This window comes from Bos javanicus, chromosome 15 (assembly GCF_032452875.1).
Source record: "Bos javanicus breed banteng chromosome 15, ARS-OSU_banteng_1.0, whole genome shotgun sequence".
NCBI classification, from domain to species: domain Eukaryota; kingdom Metazoa; phylum Chordata; class Mammalia; order Artiodactyla; family Bovidae; genus Bos; species Bos javanicus.
In genome coordinates this window covers 78,171,930-78,187,850 of record NC_083882.1, presented here as the reverse complement: position 1 = coordinate 78,187,850, position 15,921 = coordinate 78,171,930, and the positions used below count along the sequence as shown (strand labels likewise).

Genomic DNA, 15,921 nt, shown 5'->3' with positions numbered 1-15,921 from the left:
ATAGTCATGTAGTCATCAAACAAATAAAATTAATGACCAGCACTAATTATAAGAATGATTATGATAGCTAATATTTACTGAGTCTATAGTATAAATCTATACCATGTTCTTTTCTAAAACTTTGATGTATACTGGAGACTTCCCTGGTGGTCCAGTGGTTAAGAATCCACCTGCCAATGCAGGGGACACGGGTTTGATCCCTGGTCGAGGAAGATTGCACATGCCAGGGAGCAACTACGCCCGTGAGCCACCACTACCGAGCCCATGTGCTGCAGCTACTGAAGCCTGAATGCTCTAGAGCCCATGGTCTGCAGCAAGAGAAGCCACCACAAGGGGAAGCCCGAGCACCACAACCAGAGCAAGCTCAGGGCAGCAACAAAGGCACAGCACAGCCAAAAATAAACAAACAGGGATAGAGCGGGTGTATGTATAATTACAGCTGATTTGCTTTGTTGCATGGCAGAAACCAACACGACATTGCAGATTTTTTTTTTGAATTTTTTTTTAATTTTTTATTCCTTTATTTCTCATGTGTTCCCCATCCTGAACCCTCCTCCCTCATCCCTCCCCATACCATCCCTCTGGGTCGTCCCAGTGCACCAGCCCCAAGCATCCAGCATCGTGCATTGAACCTGGACTGGCATCTCGTTTCATACATGACATTTCACATGTTTCAATGCCATTCTCCCAAATCTTCCCACCCTCTCCCTCTCCCACAGAGTCCATAAGCCTGTTCTATACATCAGTGTCTCTTTTGCTGTCTCGTATACAGGGTTATCAGGGGAAAAAAATAAAAAACTTTAATTTAATGTATATTAACTATTCTAATATTCAGAATACTTCTGAAGTTCATATTATTGTTAATCTTCTTGTATTTATGAAAAACAGGTGGTGAGTGAAGTAGTACTTGGATCATGAGTTATGAGAGAGGGGCACTTGAAAGAGCCTGATGGATTTCAGAGCCTGAGTTCTTCCAATTTTAGCAGGAAGAGCTAGCCCCCCACCATGAGACATGCCCATTAAAAATTCCTTAATGGATCTGGGGTTTGTTTTCTAGGTGTTGAAAATGTTCTGCAATTAGTGGTGATGGTTGCAAAATGTACTAAAAATGACTGAATTGTCCAACTTAAAATGGTCAAACTGGCAAAATTTATGTTCTGTAAATTTTGTCTCAATAAAATATTGTGTAAATAGTAAATGTATACAACTGTTACTTAACACTATTGTTGTTCAGCTGCTAAGTTATGTCTGACTCATTGTGACTTCAAGGACTGTAGCCTGCCAGGCTCTTCTGTCCATGGGATTTCCCGGGCAAGAATGCTGGGGTGGGTTGCCATCCTTCTCCAGGGGATCTTCTTGACCCAGGGATCAAACCTGAATCTCTTAGGTCTCATGCACTGGCAGGCATATTCTTTACCACTGAGCCACTGGGGAAGCCCTCCTTAAACTATTAAATAAATGTAAAAGAAAACTTTAAAAAAATAATCTGCAAAATATGATCTAGAAAGGATTGTTCATAGGCCTAAATGGTTTGTTTGTTTGTTTGTTTCTTTTTCAATAAGCACTGACAAAGCACCAGCTAACACATGACATTTAGAGTTGCAAAGAAGTATAGTGAATAGCCCTGCCCCTGAGAACTTGCATTCTAGTCAGAGAGAAAAACATACAAAATAATACCTCCAAAGTGATAAGGACAATGATAAAATTATGTAAAAATAACTATGGATGGAAAACAAAAGTTCAACTCAAGGAGGAGCAAGGTGAGATAAGAACTCATAGGAAAGTGATTTTAACATAGGTCTTAAAGGATATATAGGAGTTTGTCACGGGGAAAAGTGTGGTAAAGTCATTCCAGAAAGAAGTGGTATTTCCGCAGGCATTATGAATAGTCACCCATGTCAATGATTAGTGAGGATGACAAGCAAGTGGGGAAGATTTCCCGGTACCTTTAAAATCACTGTTCATCTGCATACTTAACCAGCTTCTGAGGAGAAAAAGAAAAACTTTTAAGGCCCATAACATAATATGATGGATGCTCCATCCCTCTGCAAGGAAGCTAGCTGCCTGCATTACTTCCCCTGATCCACAAGGAGGGCTGGAAGAATGGAGGGCAAATGCAAGAAAATCCATGTTATTCCAAAGCCAATAGAAACAAATTTTATTAAATTCTCTCTATATTCACGATGATAAGAGTCAGTTGAGTTAAAGGAGTTTCTGAGAGATGAACTAATAATGCAAAGACAAACTCTCTCATCCTGCTCCACCAAGAAACACTAATAGGATTGACACGAAATGGACTGGGCTGATCAGTTAGAATGAAGGACAGAATGAGGAGCAGAAACACACTTGGACATTATTTCCCTCTCCTTCATTCTTCAAGTTAGGCTCAAGAAGTTTTTTATATTCTGTATTGATTTACATCTGTATAAAGCTAAAAGTGATCTTTTTTGTTAAAATGTGTGTCTTGATCTTTCCCCACTGGCAGCCAGGATCTATTGCCATGTTTGATCATCTTTAAAATTTTGGATGCAGGACATTATGAGAAGAGATTTAAGGACAATCTTTTGTGTCAACATGTCACAAGAACTGAAACTGCTCCAGGGTCTTTTCTATTACTTGTGCTCAAAAAGTCTATGGTACAAGATGCTAAAACAAGCAGAAGAATAGAAAAATCCCTGGGTGCAATTTTCAAAAACACAATTGTCCACGCTGGAAGAGTAGATAAGATTGGTACCCTTCTCCCCAAATATCCCATGATAATTTCTCTCTTTGGTTTCCTTTATATTGAAATATGGGTTGTTATTATTAGGGAGGTTAAATAAAGAGGGAAGCATGAAGAAGAAATGAAGAAAAAGGGGAAAGAAGGAAGGTGGAAGGGAGTGTAGGAAGGGAATGACAGAATCACTTTAACATACAGAATATTTGTCCAAGAGTGCTCCTTTTCATTCGTACTTAATTTGAGTCTCAGTGTTAACCAGTCCCATGAAACTGCTGAACATCATGGAGCCAATTAAGTTCTCTAAGATCAACAAGACTAGCTGACCTCAGTCCTTGGAACGTGACACTAGGGTACTACAAAGACTTTGGTTGCTAAGGAGAGTCACAGTACAGTAATGCTAAGTCCTTGCATTTGTTTCTGCCATTCCTGTATGTCCTACTAAAATTAAAATCCATTTCAAGGTAATAATCAGGCACACTTTTATAAATCACTTTCCCATTTTCACTCCAGCCCTGAGTTCTTCTTTTTGCCCCACAACCTCCTCATGGCAACTTTCACCTCTGCATTTCTGAGTGTGTAGATGATGGGGTTCAGCATGGGGGTGACCACCGTGTAGAACACGGCCACCAGCTTGTCCTCAGTGAAGGTGGAGGAGGGCCGCATGTAGAGGAAGATGGCGGGTCCAAAGAACAAGATGACCACCGTGACGTGAGAGGCACAGGTGGAGAGGGCTTTACGTCTTCCGTCTGCTGAATGGTTCCTCAAGTTGACCAGGATGACAATGTATGAGGACACCAAGAGGAGGAAGGAGAAGACAGAGATTAATCCACTGTTGGCCAACACAACGACCCCCTCCACAGAGGTGTCAGTGCAGGCAAGCTTGAACAAGGGATGGAGGTCACAGAAGTAGTGGTCAATCACATTGGGACCACAGAAGGGCAATTGGATGGTGATGAGAATCTGAATTATGGAGTGAAAAAAGCCTCCAAGCCAGGAACTAGCCACCAGCGCATGACACAGTCGATGGCTCATAATATTCATATAATGAAGAGGTTTGCAGATGGCTACATAGCGGTCATAAGCCATCACCACAAGCAAAAAGATCTCAGTGACCCCCAAAAAATGGGAGAAGAATATCTGAGCCAGACAGCCTTTCAGAGAGATGGTCTTAATCTTGACAAGTAAGTCTGTGATGAATTTAGGGACAATAGTAGAGGAGTAACTGATCTCCACCAGCGACAGGTGGCTAAGGAAGAAGTACATGGGGGAACGCAGGCTCTTACTGACTCTAACCGTCAGAACAATGAGGCCATTGCCCACCACCGTGGCCAAGTACATGGGCAGAAACACCGCAAAGCATGCTCTCTGCACCTCTGGGTCCTGGAAAAGACCGCTGATAATTAACTCAGTCACATTATCAGTCCTCGCCATGGAATCCATTCCTGCAATAAAACAAACACTGATTATAACTAATTTGCCTCATTTATGGCAAGTTAGCATAAACCGCTTTACAATACAAACTTATTATGAACTCATTCTTTCAGTCAATATGTATTCATTCAATTTTCAATATGGTCAATGTAATAACACTTTATATAAACAAAATTTAGGCTCAGAGAAATGGTTATTTACCTGAAAGCTACCCTGGTGACTCAGACAGTAAAGAATCCATCTGCAATGAGAGAGACCTGGGTTCAATCCTCAGGTTGGGAAGATTCCCTTGGAGGAGGGCATGGCAACCCACTCCAGGATTCTTGCCTGGAGAATCCCATGGACAGAGGAGCCTGGTGGGCTACAGTCCATGGGGTCGCAAGGAGTCAGACATGAATGAAGCGACTAAGCACACAGAAAGTAGCAAATTCTGGAACTCAAGATCAGACTTTCTGAAAGGAGTCCAGGGTTCTTTCTAACTCACCTTAAGATAGTCTGAATTTTTGGCAGCCGGTCAAGTTCAGCACCTACGTTTTAACCATGTTCATTGCATTTTCATCACTCTGTCTTATTGGGGAATCCCCAAGACGGACTACTATCCTGAATCCTTCTTTCTTTCATCTCCATGGCAAGGAATCGTCTTCCCACTGATAATCCTTCCCTTCCAAAATGTCCTCAGTATTGTTCTCTTTACTCTGCCAGTCTTCAACCTACTCACGTCAGAGTCCTTCACCAGACTTGCAGCTTCAATACCTGTGTTTATATGACAAATGTTTGAACACTCTAGAGAGAATTCCACCCCCTAGTTTGTCTCCATCATTTTACTATTACTTTCCTGCCTCTTGCCCCACTGCTCAAACTGCTGACAGATCCTGAAATCAAAGAGCTTATCCTCTGAGAGTTGTGGCTGACCAGCCTTGCTTGTCCTGGTTCCAGGTTGGTCGGTGCATGCTAAGTCATTTCAGTCATGTCCGTCTCTTTGCAACCCCACAGACTATAGCCCACCAGGCTCTTCTGTCCATGGAATTCTCCAGGCAAGAATACTGGAGTGGGTTGCCATGCCTTCCTCCAGGGGAGCTTCCCAACCCAGGAATCAAACCCACATTTCTTACATCTCCCTGTATTGGCAAGGAGATTCTTTACCACTAGTGCCACCTGGGGCTTTCCTAGCGGCTCGGACAGTAAAGAATCCACCTGCAATACAGGAGACCCAAGGTTGATCCCTGGATGGGGAAGATCTCCTCGAGGAGGAAATGGCAACCCACTCCAGAATTCTTGCCTGGAGAATCCCATGGACAGAGGAGCCTGGTGGGCTATAGTCCATGGGGTCTCAAAGAATTGGACAGGCTGGAAGTCAACAGCAAAGTATATGATAACTAAAGTGAAGATTCCTCCATGAGTTACTCCTCTGGAGAAGATATTTACCAACACCTCTTACACATCTATACAGTCTCAGGCTAGACTAAAGAAATACAGATTATGATACACCCCTCATGCTAACAATGTCATAATCAAGAAGCTACAGAGGATAACCACTCCTTGCCCCATCCTCCCACAGGGGAGGTGGAGTGATTTGGGAAGGAGAAACTAGAAACGCAATGATGGGCCCTTCCTCTCTCTTTCTGCAAAATGCTGTAGAGAGCGCAGTACCTATACTGCCCTGGGGCAGCCTCTGTCTCTATGGGGTGGAAACAGGTTACTGTGTGCGCTCACTCAGTCCTGTTCTACTCTTTGCAAACCCAGGGACTGTAGCCCACCAGGCTCCTCTGTTCATGGGATTCTCCAGCCAAGAATTCTCAAATGAGTTGTAATTTCCTACTCAAGGGGATCTTCCCAACCCAGGGATCAAACCTGTGTCTGTTGCATCTCCTGCATTAGCAGACAGATTCTTTACCACTTGAGCCACCTGGGAATTCCAGGCTACTCTGTAGGGTAGATCCAATGCTGCCACGGCTGAGTATGGACTTTTACCTAAATCTAGAGCTCAGTTTGAGAAAGGCCACTTGGTACCAAATCTTAAACCTCAGTCACTGTCATCACCTTTTCTAATAGCAACAGTAACATTTTCCCCAAATTTCTTCTTTCTTTGCCTTGTTTCTGAATTAGTTCAACCTTCATAGAGGGAAAAGATAGATCAAGTTTTGTCAAAGTTCCAAATGATATCTGACAATCACTTTATAAGAGAAAAAAAAAAAAACTGTTACAACCTAAATATCTGTCAAAGCCACAGTAGAACTGATTGTCTATCCAAACAGGAGCTACAGCTTTCAAATTTCTTGGAAAGAATTACTGCTATGAGACAAAAGAAGAGGAATGGCCATTTGCAGAAGAAAAAGGGATCAGCCATCCATGGAAAGAGAAACTGTCTACCCAAGAAATAAAGGTTTCCAGGATGATAGTTGTGGCAGAGAAATTACATTGATACTCATGTCAAACACAAGCAATATTGAGAAATTCATCATAATGGGGTCCTTTTTCAGTAATAACAGTGATGTGAAAACAAAGTACTCAGAATATCTGGCATCATCTCAGGATTTTGGAAAACCAAGTAGCTGAAATGTTACAAAATAAGATTGTGAAACTTCTCAAGAAGCTCTTATTAACACAGTCTCATTCAGGAGCTCAAGAAAGGATTGGAACAGAGATTAGAGTTGAAGTTGAGGACACTAAGAATAACAGTGTGACCCGAAAGACACTTCAATGCCAGCATCAGCCTCAGAGATGCCCTAGCTTTTTGCTGTGTCCTATGTGATCCATGCCTCCCTTTCATTCCCATACCCAGTCAGTCACCACATCCCGTTAATTTTACCTTTAAACCATCTCTCCTGTGCACTTTCTCTCCAACCTTGCTCCCACCACCTCCATACTCGCTGTCAGCTGATGCTTAAGTCACCAAAGCCTCTTAGTCTCCACAGCCTCCCACCCCAACCATCCTGCACACTGCCACCAGAAGATTGTTTCCTAGACCCTTCCTACCTTGGATCCTCCTCTGCTTGGGAATAACCAGTGAAAGCCTGAGTGCCTGGACTTACTTTTAAAGATTTTCACAGATGGAGTCATCTCAAAGGTCACCGCTTTACCCACTAAACTTCAACTCATCTCTGCTAACTCAAGGTCATCTCTCTCTCCCACAAGCCCACTCTGCTCACTCCCACCACAGAGACACCCTTCACCGGAAATACCCTCTCCGTGTCCGTCCCAAACTTACCAACCTTCCAGCCCCAATTCCTGTCCTGTGTGTTCAATGAATCTTGCAATTAACACTCCAACTTATATGTATCTCCTCTGAGCACTGCAAATCCTTTGGCGATTATCCTTAGATGTAAATCTGACCATGTTCCTTCTCTACCTAGAATCTAGCATCACCTCTCCACTGCCCAGAGAAGGAAATGACAATCCACTCCAATATTCTTGCCTGGGAAATTCCATGGACAGAGGAGCCTGGAGGGCTACAATCCATGGGATCGCAAAGAGTTAGACATGACTGATCATACACGCATGCCCCATTGCCCATGGCATAAACTGTAACATTCTTAGCATGGATTCCAGGTCCTTCTTGAATTGGCTACTACATATTTTCACAACCTTATTTTCATCCCCCGAATGAACCTCATACAGCTGTTTGCTAACCCAGAGTGTCCTTTCTCTCTTCTCTGCGTTTACTAATCCTTCTTCCTAGGTTTCGGGAGAACCTTGTTTCTATAGGAGAGAGAAACGCAATAATAAATTCTCTTCTTTATGATATATTTTACTTTACATACTTCTTTTATAGCAATTAAAATATATTTTGTAACTGTAGCCTCTATGTCTATATCTTCTACTTAGAAATACACTCTTTGTATTCAAAATTATCTGTTTAAAATTTTCTTAAAGCTTTATTCTTATTAATTACATTCTGGTTGATAATAATAGTAAGCATTTCAACAGTACCACGTACCAAACACTTTATAGGTATCCTTACACATTATTTCAATCAATTCTCAGAACATAACTGTGATATAGGTATCATTATTATCATTCCTTTTTTACATATGAGGAAAAACGAATACAGGTAAGTGAATTAACCAGTCTAAGACTACACAGCAGTGAAGCCAGGATTTCAACCCAACTAGTCTGACCACTGGAGAAGGAAATGGCAACCCACTCCAGTATTCTTGCCTGAAAAATCCCATGTTCAGAGGAGCCTGGCGGGCTACAGTCAGTAGAACTGCAAAGAGTCAGACAAGACTGAGCAACTAAAGCACCACCACCAACAAAACCTGAGCACAGATTCTATGCTCTAACCAATACCCTTTACAATTTCTAGGTACATAACACATACATAAAAAGTTAAATTTAAATATTCTAGGACCAATCTGAGAGATCACTCAGAACTGTTTAGAGTCCAATATTTCCAGTCTTTATTGCTCAGAGAAGGAATACCTGATAGTTTCTTTGTGGAAAACCACCATTTCCTATTCTGTAGTCTATGCCTTTTCTGTAATTATTCCTCTCTTTGCTACCCTCTCCCGTCCATTTCTGCCTTCTCTCTGCAAATTATAGATTAGGCTCTTCTCCAACAACAAATCACCAATATACCTGTGAGCTTTTAGAAAGCAAAGTCAATGATGTCTAAGACGAATCATCAAAAAGAGAGGAAAATTCAGGGGCTCTGAATCCAGGTTGATAATTGTATTATAATATATAGGAAATGAACAAATGCCACAGAAAGCATCAGATTCAGAGATTTTTAAGATCCTTCTTTTTGTAAAGAAAAACTACCCAACCACTGAAAGTCCAAGAGTTCTGAATAAATGGTTAGATCTTTGGACTATTTTAAATAATTTAAGCCATACACAATAATCAAGGGGAAACCTTCCCAGTGGAATTTCCTTTCTCTTGGGTGAAACTTTGTCAATTAAACTATGACTGAGGAAGGGTTTGGAATCTGTTTCAGTTAGTTTGGTGATGTTTCTAGAAAACTTTTGTACCCAAGAATAAGGTAATAAGAGAAGAAACTTGTATACGAATTGCTGATTCACTTCATTGTTCAGTATAAACCAGCACAACATTGCAAAGCTTTTTCAAAGCCAATAAAACTTTTTATTGTAAAGCCAATAAAAAATTTTTTAAAAGGGAGCTTGATAGTAAGTCATAAAAACAACGTTTTTCCAGACTGGACTGCTGAGAATGAAAAAGAGAATAAATAGAGAAAAAAGAGGACTGGACACGGAGCCAAGACACCTGGGCACTAGCTCCAGTTCCAGAGTTAACTACCTAAATTAAGCCATGTCATCTCACCCCTCCACTTCTCACTCTCCCCTGTTTCTGCTGCTGCTGCTGCTGCTGCGTCGCTTCAGTCGTGTCTGACTCTGTGTGACCCCATAGACGGCAGCCAACCAGGCTTCCCGTTCCTGGGATTCTCCAGGCAAGAACACTGGAGTGGGTTGCCATTTCCTTCTCCAATGCATGAAAGTGAAAAGTGAAAGTGAAGTCGCTCAGTCGTGTCCGACTCTAGCGACCCCATGAACTGCAGCCCACCAGGCTCATCCGTCCACGGGATTTACCAGGCAAAAGTACTGGAGTGGGGTGCCATTGCCTTCTCCCCCCTGTTTCTACTTCTATATAAATTGACAAAATTGAGCTAGACAAGCTCCACTGTACCTCCTAATTCTAACATTCATGGATTCAGGTCTAAGTTTCTTAGTTTCCTTGTGCTAAGCCTCCCCATCAATTAAATAGCACTAATAATAATGTAATATAGTGAGAATTTCCTCAGGAAAAAATGCATCATTCATTCATCCATTTATTTAACAAATAGTATCTAGTCTTATTATGTGCTAAACACTCTTCTAGGTGCTGGAAATTTGCTAGTAACAAAGCAAAGTCTCTCGGTTCATTGAGGTTTTGTTATTCAATCGCTAAGTGGTGTCCAATTCTGAGATCCCATGGATTGTACACCAGGCTCCTCTGTCCATTGAATTTTCCAGTCAAGAATACTGGAGTCGGTTGCCATTTCCTACTCCAGTGGATCTTCCTGATCCAAGGACTGTATCTTTGTCTCTTGCATTGGCAGGCAGATTCTTTACCATTGAGACACCAGGAAAGCCCCCTTCATTGAGGTTATATCTTTCATATACATATCAGGGCATAATGAAAACAGAGACAGATGATAAATAAATAAAACTTGATATGAAAATTAGATAGCAGCAGTCCTATCAAAACTATCCCCAAGAAAAGGAAATGCAAAAAGACAGAATGGTTGTCTGAGGAGGCCCTACAAATAGCTGAGAAAAGAAGAGAAGTGAAAGGCAAAGGAGGAAAAAAAAAGATACCTATCTGAATGCAGAGTTCCAAGGGATAGCAAGGAGAGATAAGAAAGCCTTCTTCATTGATCAATGCAAAGAAATAGAGGAAAACAATAGAATGGGAAAGACTAAAGATCTCTTCAAGAAAATTAGAGATACCAAGGGAACATTTCATGCAAAGATCAGTACAATAAAGGGCAGAATGTTATGCACCTAACAGAAGCAGAAGCTATTAAGAAGAGGTAGCAAGAATACACAGAATAACTATACAAAAAAAAAAAATGTTAATGACTCAGATAACCACGATGGCATGATTACTCACCTAGAGCCAGATATCCTGAAGTGCAAAGTCAAGTGAGCCTTAGGAAGCATCACTACGAACAAAGCTAGTGGAGGAGATAGAATTCTAGCTGAGCTATTTCAAGTCCTAAAAGATGATGCTGTGAAAGTGCTGCACTCAATATGCCAACAAATTTGGAAAACTCAGCAGTGGCCACAGAACTGGAAAAGGTCAGTTTTCATTCCAATCCCAAAGAAAGGCAATGCCAAAGAATGTTCAAACTACCACACAGTTGCACTCATTTCATATGCTAGCAAAGTAATGCTCAAAATTCTCCAAGCTAGGCTTCAGTAGTACATGAACTGAGAACTTACAGATATTTGAGTTGGATTTAGAAAAGGCAGAGGAACCAGATATCAAAGTCCCAACATCCATTGGAACATAGAAAAGGCAAGGGAATTCCAGAAAAACATCTACTTCTGCTTCATTGACTACACTAAAGCCTTTGACTGTGTGGATCACAACAAACTGTGGAAAATTCTAAAGGAGATGGGATACCAGGTCATCTCACCTGCCTTTTGAGAAACCTGTATGCAGGTGGCAAAACAACAGTTAGGACCGGACATTGAACAACAGGCGGGTTCCAAATTGGGAAAGGAATACGTCAAGGCTGTATATTTTCACCCTGCTTATTTAACTTATATGTAGAGCACATCATGCAAAATGCCAGCCTGGATGAAGCACAAGCTAGAAGCAAGACTGCTGGGAGAAATATCAATAACCTCAGATATGCAGATGACACCACTTTTATGGGAGAAAGCAAAGAGGAACTAAAGAGCCTCTTCATGAAGGTGAAAGAGGAGACTGGAAAAGCTGGGTTAAAATTCAGCATTCAAAAAACTAAGATCATGGCATCTGGTCCCATCACTTCATGGCAAACAGATGGGGAAACAATGGAAACAGTGACAGACTTTATTTGAGGGGGCTCCAAAATCACTGTGGTCTGGGATTGCAGCCATGAAATTAAAAGACATGTGTTCCTTTTTATAGGCAGAAAAGCTATAACAAACCTAGATAGCATATTAAAAATCAGAGACATTATTTTGCCAACAAAGATCCATTTAGTTAAAGCTAAGATTTTTCCAGTAGTTATGTATGGATGTAAGAGTTGACCCATAAAGAAGGCTGAGCACCAAAGATTTGATGCTTTTGAACTGTGGTATTGGAAAAGACTTCTGATAGTCCCTTGGACAGCAAAGAGACCCAACCAGTCAATCCTAAAGGAAATCAATCCTGAATATTCATTGGAAAGACTGATGCTGAAACTGAAGCTCCAATACTTTGACTACGTGATGCAAAGAACCAACCCATTGGAAAAGACCCTGATGCTGGGAAGATTGAAGGCAGGAGGAGAAGGGGACGACAGAGGGTGAGATGGTTGGATGGTATCACCGGCTCAATGGACATGAGTTTGAGCACACTCCAGGAGTTGATGATGGACAGGGAAGCCTGCAGCGTTGCAGTCCATGGGGTCGCAAAGAGTCAGATACGACTGAGCGACTGAACAGCAATAACAAAGTCCTATCAAGAAAAATAAAACAGGTTGATGATAGGAAACCTAGTGGTTATTATTATATTACTATAGGTAGTAAGGAAAGGTTATCTCTTGCCAAGATCTCTGTCTGCTATCTTGAGAAGAAGCGTGGGAAATATAGGAGTGGGAAAACCAAGGAAACCTGTTAGGAGAACATCACAGTAACCTGGCCAAAGATGCTTGTGTTTCGGGCCAGGACAGTAGCAGTAAAGGTTTTAGGAAGTTTTTGGATTCTGCACATATTTCAAAGGTACAACTCATAAAATATGCCAATGTTTTGATTTAGAAAAGCAAAGAAGTAGAGCAATCTCAGATACCTCTAAGGGTTTAGACTAGAGCAAGCAGAGTGAAATAAGTCAGACAGAAAATGATAAATACCACATGCTTTCACATGTATGTGGAATCTCAAACAAAACAAGCAAAACCGAGCTCACAGATATAGAGAACAGATTGGCAGTTGCCTGAGGCTGAGCGTGAGGAGGAGGCACAAATGGATGGAGGGGGTCAAAAGGTGCAAGCTCCCAGGCGTCAGCACACACCTATCAGGGTAGTGGGCCAAGGAGCAATTTTGCCCTGATTCAGAAAAATAGGTAGAAGTTTGCAGCAAAGTAAGCTCTGAAGTGTGTAGACTTGTGTATGCAACGTGGTAGTCACCAGCCACATGTAGCTATTTAAATTCTAGTTCACTACAATTAAATAAAATTTAAAATTCAATTCTCCCATCATTAAAGTCATATCTAAGATGCTGATTAGCCACATGGCTAGGCGCTACCATGCATGAGCACAGGTTTAGAACATTTCCATCATCACTGAGCCTTCTCATAGAACATGGATCTAGACCACAGCTGCTTCAGAAAAAAAACAAAATATTTTCCAAGGACATAAGCTCCATGCAGGCAAGACCTTCTCCCTCCTGTGTTTCATTATACACCTCCAGCACTTAGACCAATGTCTGGCATGTAGTACATGGTCTTTAAGTCTTGTTGAATAAATTCTTAAATGAATCTAAAAGCCCTGAAAGAAGTGGCTATTAAGTAAATTGTGCTACAATTAGACTTTGTGATATTACCAACCCATCATAAATAACTTTTATGAAAAAATTTTAATTGCTTGGGAAATTGATGTGTAACTGAGTGCCTGAGAATATGGGCTAAACCTTGTATCCATTCTCTTCTTCCTCTTTGAGACTAGAAAAGAATGCTAATTTTAGCTAAAGCAGTTCCACACAGAATAAAAGATTATAGTTTCCAGGCTCCCTGGCAATTAAGGGTCACCATGTGATTAACGTCAGTGGAATAAGATGAAAGCAAAATTTCTGTGTGGACTTTGGGAAGTCTCCCAAAAGAGAAAACGATCTTTTAATTTTGTGGCTGCAGTCACCATCCACAGTGACTCTGGAGCCCAAGAAAATAAAATCCGTCACTGCCAGGGTCAGTCTGTAGCTAGGGACTAGATCCTGCATGCCACAGTGAAGACCTGGTGCAGCCGAATAAGTAAATAAAAATACCTTTTAAAAGCAAGAAATTACTATCATATTAGACAGGACGAACAGAAGGCATCATCAGCACAGCATGAGTTCTACTGAACAGCACACATATGGAGTCTCAGCAGTCCCCTGAGGTCACAGGCTGAAGCTACCTGCTGAATACATTCAGAATAAATACTCAGTCTCAATTTCTGATAATATTGTTGGACCGCCACAATCAAGCTGGATTTTCTCCCTCTATACTTCTGTAGTTCTATCTCATAAGTTGCCCTTACTTTCTATTATATGTAGTCAAACCTATACCAAAAACAACACAAATAATAAATGGGGGAAATGTAGTACTTGCAAAGTGGTTTGCAGCATGCTATCAAATTTTCTTTTTTTAATTTTTTTATTTTTTAACTTTACAATATTGTATTGGTTTTGCCATATATCAACATGAATCCGCCACAGGTATACACGTGTTCCCCATCCTGAACCCTCCTCCCTCCTCCCTCCCTGTACCATCCCTCTGGGTCATCCCAGTGCACCAGCCCCAAGCAAATTTTCTTTAGTAAATTTTTTTTATTTATTGTCTTTAAAGTATTTTTTAATGCTGAGACAGCATCAAGAATTGAGAACTAATTATATGATCAATGACACTAAATGGTACAATTAGACTGTTGCTTCTGTGAATTGAGTAGGCATCTGTAAAACTTCACAACGCTCTCTGTCTCTTCAAACAATGAAAACAATGCTCTCCTTTGCTTCTTGTGCTTTTCCAGTGAGACAAGAATAAAGTGAGTAATCAATTCTCAACAAACCCACCAAGTCTCAACCCTCAATAGGTGAGGTAGTCTCTGAGAATCATGGCAACACGTTTGGAGTAGATACCATCTGCCCATGCGGTATTCACTGATGGTGTTTTCTGTAGCTCCCAGTGAGGACACTAAAGCTGCACGTGAGTGAGAAGCTCCTCTCACAGCCTGCACCCTACATTCCTAGCCAGGCATCAAGGGAAAGGGGGCTGCACTAACTTTCGCTCTGGATCAGATGCTTTCAGATACACATTAAATGAAGTGCACTCACATAAAAGATGAATGGGGAAGCCGCGTGACAGTCAACATCCACCTAACAAATATTTATTGAGTGTCTGCCACGTGCAGTTACTGTGCTAGGCGCCTAAAGCAATTAAGCAACAGAGGATGCTTACCCCCAAAGAAGCTGCAACACAAGAATCAGAATAAAGGACAGAGTATGGAGTAGAAACATACGTGGACATTACTTGCCTCTCATTTATTCTTCAAGTTAGAACTAATAAGAAATTTCTACATTCTATATTTATTTACTGTGGACAAAGCTTTGTTTAAATGTTTGAGTTGACCTGTCCCTATTGATAGCTAGAATTTATGACATTTTGATTTTTTTCAATTTATTGATGGTAAACATTGTGAGAGGACATTAAAGGGCTATCTTTTGTGTCAACATGTCACAGGAACTGAAATTTCTCCAGGGGCTTTTCTGATACTTCTGCTCAAATGATCTATGGTTCAGTTCAGTTCAGTTCATTTCAGTTGCTCAGTCGTGTCCGACTCTTTGTGACCCCATGAATCGCAGCACGCCAGGCCTCCCTGTCCATCACCAACTCCCGGAGTTCACTCAAACTCACGTCCATCAAGTCGGTGACACCATCCAGCCATCTCATCCTCTGTCGTCCCCTACTCCTCCTGCTCCCAATCCCTCCCAGCATCAGGGTCTTTTCCAATGAGTCAACTCTTCACATGAGGTGGCCAAAATATTGGAGTTTCAGCTTCAGCGTCAGTCCTTCCAATGAACACCCAGGACTGATCTCCTTTAGGATGGACTGGTTGGATCTCCTTGCAGTCCAAGGGACTCTCAAGAGTCTTCTCCAACACCACAGTTCAAAAGTATCAATTCTTCAGTGCTCAGCTTTCTTCACAGTCTAACTCTCACACCCATACATGACCACTGGAAAAACCATAGCCTTGACTATATGAACCTTTGTTGGCAAAGTAATGTCTCTGCTTTTCAATATGCTATCTAGGTTGGTCATAACTCTCCTTCCAAGGAGTAAGCGTCTTTTAATTTCATGGCTGCAGTCACCATCTGCAGTGATTTTGAAGC

At 41.4% G+C, this 15,921-nt stretch overlaps 1 protein-coding gene across 1 annotated transcript; it reads right to left on the bottom strand.

Moving 5' to 3' along the window:
• Nucleotides 1–786: 786 nt before the first annotated feature.
• LOC133227080 (olfactory receptor 4B1-like) lies at nt 787–4,209 on the bottom strand. The gene has a single exon (XM_061381499.1). The coding sequence runs from the start codon at nt 4,157–4,159 to the stop codon at nt 3,221–3,223; it is 939 nt and encodes a 312-aa protein (XP_061237483.1). The 5' UTR covers nt 4,160–4,209; the 3' UTR covers nt 787–3,220.
• Nucleotides 4,210–15,921: the final 11,712 nt, after the last annotated feature.